This window comes from Mustela putorius, unplaced genomic scaffold (genome assembly GCF_011764305.1).
Source record: "Mustela putorius furo isolate JIRA1106 unplaced genomic scaffold, ASM1176430v1.1 tig00000640_pilon_pilon_pilon, whole genome shotgun sequence".
Lineage (NCBI taxonomy): Eukaryota > Metazoa > Chordata > Mammalia > Carnivora > Mustelidae > Mustela > Mustela putorius.
The window spans coordinates 1,792,641-1,800,816 of NW_025421432.1; the positions used below are offsets into that span (position 1 = coordinate 1,792,641).

At 38.1% G+C, this 8,176-nt stretch overlaps 1 protein-coding gene across 4 annotated transcripts in view; it reads left to right on the forward strand.

Moving 5' to 3' along the window:
* The window catches only part of METTL25 (methyltransferase like 25), a 146,991-nt gene extending 141,309 nt beyond the window's left edge, over positions 1–5,682 (forward strand). Inside the window, exons 11-12 of one of the 4 annotated variants that reach the window (XM_045082955.1) lie at positions 648–755; positions 1,858–5,682. In XM_045082955.1, coding sequence (XP_044938890.1) covers positions 648–736 — 89 coding nt within the window. In that variant the 3' untranslated portion in view covers positions 737–755; positions 1,858–5,682. Of the gene's footprint in view, positions 1–647; positions 756–1,857 lie in introns of those variants that run through there. The other 3 variants (XM_045082956.1, XR_006607529.1, XR_006607528.1) reach the window with 3 other exon arrangements.
* Positions 5,683–8,176: the final 2,494 nt, after the last annotated feature.

An 8,176-nucleotide genomic window follows, 5' to 3' on the forward strand; every position in this document is an offset into this window, starting at 1 on the left:
CTGATACTCCTTTTCAGTGAAGGAAACTTGCCTCTGAAAACCAAAATCACCCTAGACTTCTCTCTTTCCAATCCATTTAAACATTAAGTCATTTTCATTCAATCTCTTTGTTTCTCTTCACTGCCTCTCCTCTCCAGTCCCACTGCTACTCTCTAAGTTCAGGGTCTCCTAAGTACCCTCCTGGTTTCCTTGGCATCAGTCCCCTACCCTTGCCTTTAACTCTTCTGTGGGTTTCCCATTTGCTTACGGGAGAATCCAAACTCTTTAGCTTGACATCCAAACCTTCCATGATGCTCTTCCTGGTTACTTCATCAGCATAATCTTTGGCTGCACTCCATCTAACCATAGTTTCAAAGTATCTAGACTTTCTGGGACTCCTGTAGTATCTCCAGTGTTGCCTCCATCTGGACTTTGCCCTCACTGATCCCTCCTAGGAAGGCTAACATCCCCAGTCAACACTTTTCTATGTTGTCCTTCAATATTTATGATGTTGCCTCCACATAAAAGTCACTGTCTTTTTTATGATGTCCCAACTTTGTACAGGTGAATATGACTTTATTGCACTTACCTTTAAAAATGTTTGTATTCCTCTGTCCATCCTAGAGGGGCGGAAAACCTGTCATTTTTACTGTTTGTCCTATGCCTAGCAGTGAACATGTTCAGAACATGCTGTGGAGAAAAGGGAGGAAATGAATACACTGATCCTCCATGGGAAAAAACTAGCCCCTTCCTCTGAGAGAAAAGAATAATGCCAGGTAAGTGAAGTCATGAAATTTTGTGGTCATAATTAAAAATGCCTACCAAAAATGAAAAAAAAAAAGTCCTCTCCTACACAAGAGCAAGAAAGGGCACCAATCTCTTCCTCAGAAAAGGTAATGTCACCTCAGTAACTGGAAGCAGAAACCTCTAAAAGGTAGGCAGTCTGTTTCCCGTAAGGATTACTACTGGGCAAGATGAAGCAGTTTCCCGGACTAAAGAGAAACCCTCAAAAATATAAAGATTTTACATCCACACTCTTACCTTCATGAGCTATCAGGGATATGAGGCTGGAATTTGCTCCATTTAGATCCTGATAAACAAAGTGAAAATGGAGCGCATCACAGAGAATGGTCCCAGTAGCCTGGCAGACAGAGGCAGGAAAGACTCTGTCACAGCTGATAACAACGTTGCTAAAGAGTCAATTAGTCCCTAATTAGCTGAGCAGCCCCTGCTGCTGCCCGGCTTGAGGACAGTTTAAATAGGGATGTTTCTTAGTAACAGTCTCTGTTTAGGATGTAATAAATGACTCATTCAATTCAGGATAGGAGAGGCTCTCGCTGCTCTAGACTGGGTCCCCTGGGGCTGAAGTGCTTAAAAAGGAGAGCTCAGGGCTCTAAGTCTATATTCGGGTGTCCCTACACTTTGCCCATGCTGTCTAAACACATGAGCATGTGCCACCCACCAGTGTGGGAGTGAAGGAAACGCTACAGCCTAGGAGACACACTAAAATAGCCTGGGGAGGGCACCCTGAAGAAGGCCCAGAAGATAGGGAGGGGCCCTTGCAAGAAGGGCTCAGCACTTAACGGCTTCTGGGGAAAGAAGGACCTGCGAAAAAGAACTCCTGCCTGTCCAGATACACTGGCAGTGCAAGCTGAGTATGCTAAGCAACAGTGGGAAGCTGTTTCGGCTTCTGCTTTGTGAGAAGCATGGTCTTCCTTGACACTTCGCGGAGGAGCTGGGGATAGGCAATGTGTCATTCCTCCCTTGGCCATTCTCCTGCCCCAGAGCTCCAAGCAGAGTGGAGTTGGATGCTTGCTCATGTTTCCTCTGTGTGACGTGGTCTCTTCCCGTTCTAGTTACTGCTTTCTTATTCTCCAGGTGTCCTCATGTGTGTCAGTGCCTGTGGGAGGCATTTGCTGATATTCTGCCCACACCTCCGCCACCACCCAAGTGAAGAGGAGGAACATCATCTAGCTCATTCCCACGTGCACTTATTAGGGCACAGAGACTGTAAATTGCATGCCTACTTCCTCATCTGCCTAGTGGAACCTAAGTTCCTCAAGGCAGGAACCATGTGATACACCTTTGAATCTCCAGATTTGGACCTACAACATTATCTAATCTCACAAGTTTAATAAAGGTTTATTGAACCTTTCTTAATAAGATGAAATACCATATATTATGGCAGCTCCTGGGTGGCTCAGTTAAAGCCTCTGCCTTCAGCTCAGGTCATGATCCCAGGGTCCTGGGATAGAGCCCCGAATCGGGTTCTCTGCTCAGTGGGAAGTCTGCCCCCCACCCATCCTCTGCCTGCCTCTCTGCCTACTTGTGATCTCTCCTCCCTCTGTCAAATAAATAAATAAATAAATAGAAATACAATATATTGTGATTATAAATAGTATAAGATGAAATAAGGCAGAGCTGGTAGTAATGCAATATTCTAAACTGTAGTAGTAAAGACCCTTGTAATGGAAGACAGCCTAAGTAGTAGGTCTGTGAAATGGGAATACAGAGGGCCAATCGGAACCATTTCTGTGCCACAGACCCCTTTGGCTGTCTAGAAGTGACTTTGGGCCTCTTCTCAAACATTTTCTTTTGAAAATACATAATATGACATAATATGACAAAGGAAACCAATCATATTGAGATTATTACTAAAAGAATTTTTTTAAGTTATGATTTAATAGTACGTGTGTGTTTATTAACTCATTGAATAGAAAGATCACATAGCAGTTCTAAAATTCTAATTTTTAAGTGACCATAAATGTCAATAATATTTGAAGATATCAGCCATAACTGTAATGTGACATGGAAATATCTGTACCTTCTATTGGCAACAGTTGCAAGTACTACCAGTACTACTGAGGTTTGTTGTCCACATTTATAACTGACGGAAAGCCTAAATTACGATTAGCAGTTAGTGAGAATAAAGAACATTTTCTCCAAGATCCAAGATCACAGGTGCCCTGAATTCTATCTGTGGATCGCCTGGGCTTAGCAAACCCCCTGTCTGTGGAACACAGGGATGTAGAACACCTGGAGTAACTATCAGCTCTTTCATCTTCGGAGGAATGGCATCTTCTCAAATCAGTGCAGGCCTCTACCCATACTCTATAGTGAACGACTGTTTCAGAGGTACTTGGGTTCCAGAAGGATATCAATATTCACTTTATTTATATAAAATATAACAATTTACAAGACTTACTAGAAAACTCTGGTAATGACAGCAGGGTGACATTTGTTTAAACATAGTTTTATAGATGAATGGCACATCTAGGGAGCTCAGAAATCAGTGCATACCTGTTCAGTCAGTTGACTTTTGACAAAGCTGCCAAAGCAATTCAGTGGGTTTAAATACTTTTGTCAGCAAGTGTTGCAAACAACTGCATATCAGAATTAAAAAATTAAAAAAAAAAAAAGCTTAACCCTTACCACATATCGCATACAAGTTACTTGAAATGGATCTTTGAGCTGAATGTAAAAAAAAAAAAAACTACTAGAAGAAAACCTAGGAAAAAATATTTGTGACCTTTGGTTAAGGAAAGATTTCTTAAGCACCAAAAGCATGAACCATAAGTGAAGATATCACAAATAGGACTTAACAAATTTAAAATGTCTGACCTTCAAAAGACATTGTTAACAGTCCACAGATTGGTGAAAGAAAAAAAAAATTAGCAAAGCTCCTACCTGATAAAGAGCTTGTTTGCAGAATACATAAATCAACAAAAAATTCAGTAAAAAGAAAGACAAAAGATTTGAACAAATATTTCACAAAGGAAGATATACAAATGGCAATGAACATATGCAAAAGTATTCATCTTTAATCATTTTTAATGATTTTTTAAATGATTCATTTTTACTCATTAAAAGCACAAGGAGACCGGGAAATACCACTATACCACCTTTCAAATGACAAAAATTAAAAGGATTGATAATATTGCTAGACCCCCACATAAAACAATGAGAGCTGTGAAGATTGCTCATGGAAATGCAAATACTACACTTATGTTGGAAAACAGTTTAGCAGATATTTATAAGGTTAAACATGTACTTATCATATGACCCAACAATTCCACTCCTAGATAGTTACCCAAGAGAAATGGAACCTATGTCCACACAGCAGATGTTAATAGTTGCTTTATTCTTGTAGCTGCAAGTCTATCACCAGCAAAATGGGTAAAATTATTGTGATATATTCATACAGTGGAATATTTCTCAGCAACAAGCAATGAACTACATGCACGTGCAACAACATGGATGGATTTCAAAAGCATTACACCAAGTGGCTAAGTGAAATAAGACAGACACAACAGATTACATTCTGTATGGTTCCATTTATATGACATTCTAGAAAAGAGACAGAAAACAGATCCATCACTGGTTGCCAGTGGGCTGCGGGTAAAGGAAGGGATCATCTACAAAAGGGTATAAGGGAACATTTTGGGGTGATGAAAATGTCCCATATGTTAATTTGGGTAGCGAATGCATGATTTGTATGTTTGTCAAATTAATTAAACAGTACACTTAAAAAGGGTGAATATTTTTGCATGTAAATAATTGTATCTTCATAAAACTTGACTCTTTATAAAATTCTAAAGTTTTATCAGAGAGACATTATAAATGATATTTTGTTACTAGAGCTAACTTGTCCTTTCAGAGAATTTAGTCTTAGGATTTTCTCCCAAAAGGAAAGGCATTTGTGCATACTCTACAGAGAGGAACAGATGCATTGGCTCAGTGTCTTACTGAGTTTGTATGCTATTTGGAAATTGGATTGCTTTGACAAATTACTTGCTAGCCAGGAAAAGCATTAAGGGATTATTTGTCCACCATGATTTCAAATTTTTCCCTAATGATAAAATCATTTGAAACAAAAGGCGGCAGCCAAAGTAGTTTTACTCAGGGAGGTAGTATTTCATACATAGACATGTAAGAAACAATATAAACAAGAAAAGGAGATTTTTAAATTTTTAAAGTTACTTTAAGTGTTATGAATAACAGCAGCAAACAATTTCAATCCTAAAAAGCACATATTTTAGATTTCCTTATAAACGCTTCTCAACTTAAAGACTTGAAATTACATATAAATGTGGATGTTTAAACTTCACTTTGCAATTTGAATCTTTACTTCTCAGGCCACTTTAATACCTTCTTAATGCTGTTTGAGGATACTGTTGGATTATATCAATGTTTTTACTTGTTTATGTGCTTTAATGTTTTCCTACTGTGCTAGAGAACATTTTGCTTTAATAGCATTCTATGTATTTCAAGAATTTCTTTGGAAGTGAGTGATGTGTCTTTCAATAAAGCAAAGAGAAGCTTCAAAATCTTCATAAAAGCAATGTCCTTTGGGGGCGCCTGGGTAGCTCAGTAGGCTAAAGCCTCTGCCTTCAGCTCAGGTCATGATCTCAGGGTCCTGGAGCCCCCAGCCCCTGCATTGGGCTCCCTGCTCAGCAGGGAGCCTGCCTCTTCCTCTCTCTGCCTGCCTCTCTGCCTACGTGTGATCTCTGTCAAATAAATAAATAAAATCTGAAAAAAAAAAACAATGTCCTTTGTTTACTTATTAATAGAAGAGTAACATTATCTGCCTTATCCAAAATAATTTTTTTCATTCATAGGTCATAGAATGAAGAACAGACCACCACTTATTTTAAATGAGTTTCTATGTAACTGCCAAAATAAATGAATTAACTTTTACCTTCAGGTCTTGTACTGTCGTAATGTTAGTTGTTTTCATGAACCGGTGATAATTTATTTTATTTTTTCACTCAGTTTTGCCAGAAAGGCCAAACTACCTTCAAATATTTCTCATTTTTTTCCGGAGATATGTTTGATCTCCAAGTAAGTTTTTACTGTGTTTACATGATGTCTGTTGTGTTGTATATCTAGGTCTGCTGCTAATAAACTAGCTGCCAGCCACATGGGCTTATTCAAATTAGTTAAAATGAAAAGTTGCATTTCTCAGTCACACTAAACAAATTTCATGTGATCAATAGCCATATGTCGTTTGTGGCTATCCTATTGGAGGGCACAGATATGTAATATTTCCATCATTGCCATAGTTCTTTTGGATAGAGGTGGTCTAAATCAAGGTCAGGAAACATTTTTCTTGAAGGGCCAAATAGTAAATATTTTAGAATTTATGGACCAACAAGCAAAACTGAGGCTACTATTTAGGTACTTAAATAACCATTTGAAAAATAGATCCACCTAAAGATAGAAGAAAAAAATAGGCATTCTGTATTTGATGGCTGTAGAAAGCAGGCAACAAGCTGTATTTGAACCATAGTTTGCCCACCCCTGGTGCAGACCTTTCAGTCCTTGATTCATTAAGCACACCTTTATTGAGCACATCTGTGGTTTAAGCACTGGGGTACATATTAAGCGAAGTGTATTGAACAAGAAAATGTAGTGCCACATCTTATGGAGTTCAGAACATAACAGGAAAAGCACTTTAACAAAAATTGCACAATTCATCAATTATTATAATTTAACAAATAAAATGAAAAGATGAACAGGGTGTTACGAAAGGAAGTAACAGTGGACCCTAAACCTGTGTGAAAGATTAACTTGATTCTAAAAATTATAAATTATCTGCCACTAATATTAATCTGTAATATATGGCAACTGTTATTTATTATAGACTTTCTAGTTGACCCATGTGAGAAAGATGCTATAAAGGATCTAGCTAGTATTTCTAAATGGATTTATGTTTAAATATATGATATTCCTATCTACTGTCTGTTTAATATATGTGAAGTAATAGTACATCTAAAAATTATATTTGCTAAAATAACATTTATTGATGTTTGACATTTTATTTTCCTCTATTAGAATCTTTTATAAGAATAAAAGTGTATAAATTAAATGCTATTTTGTGGCCACAAAAACTTTTGTGACAAATTAACTACTAAAATGGCTCCAATTTCCTATTGTTTATAATCAAAAGTCAAATTGGGGCCGTCATTAAACAAAACAATGCAATGCCACTTTTAAGTTTTTTTTAGAACATATCCTTTTTCCCCATATTTGAGAACTCAGAATACAAATCAGCAAAGCAAAATAAAATAAAAATATATGCTCTACCATCTTTCCATATATAGGCAGTGTTCCAAGATTTTATTGGCTTTTCTGAGCCTTTTATTGTACTTTGCAGTTGATATAAATGTGGCCTCTTTTATTGTGGTGTCAAGAACTTTATATAAATCTAACTCTTTAACCACTGAGCATGTGAGAGAGCCCTGAGTGAGAAGAAGCCGTTCTAACTTGAGCACACCCCTCGACGGACAAATAGGCCAAGCTGAAGTGGTTTAGAGATTACATCATGTGCCACATACCTGCTCTGTTTCAATCAATAAACCCTAGACTATGAAATATGACTAGTTATACATTGAGATGAGGATGAAATAAAGGGAATGAATTATTTTTGAAGGTCTTGACATTGCATTTAATTCTTCAATTTCACGTAATTAACAAGCCCAGAAACAAATCATTCTGCTGATTTGGCTTAAGTTGTTCTTTTCTGGTGACAAATGAAGTGCCCCAAGAAGCTAGAATTTGACATTCCCTTCGTGGCTTCTTAGAACAATGCATGTTGGAATAAGACCAAGAGTAGTGGAGTTTCAAAACAAATTAAAAAACAAAAAACAGTGACTGAATCCATCAAGAAATGTTTCCACGTTGAATCACTAGTTGCGGCTCGGCTCTTCTGTTAGCTCTGCACCATTTTCAGCACAGAGCCACGGCTGTTATTCTTTAATGCAACTCTGTGTATAAGTGAAAGATTCTGGCTCCCTCGAGGCAGCTATCATGAATTCATCTTTACTGAGAGAGAAAAAAATGTTACACCTACTTAATCCAGTAGACTGAAAGCTCCAAACAGGAATCAGTTCTTAATGTCATGGGGGTGGAGTTATACAGACAGCTGACATGCATTTTCCTCATGGAGTATAGGACGTCTTCAGAGCACCCAGTGGTCAGTCTATAGATGAGCTCACCCTGGGCTGCTTCCATCTGAGATTCCTTTGGTCTCCAGGAAGGAGCCTCGCCCTCTTCACTCATACAGTCCATCACTGCTGAACCTGAGGTTGCTCCTCTGATGCTTTCCATTTGCTGGAACCTTTGACACAGAAATGGTGCTTATACAGAGAAAGGGGACACAGTTGGCTGCTGCAATCACAGCAGGTGGTGAGTAGGA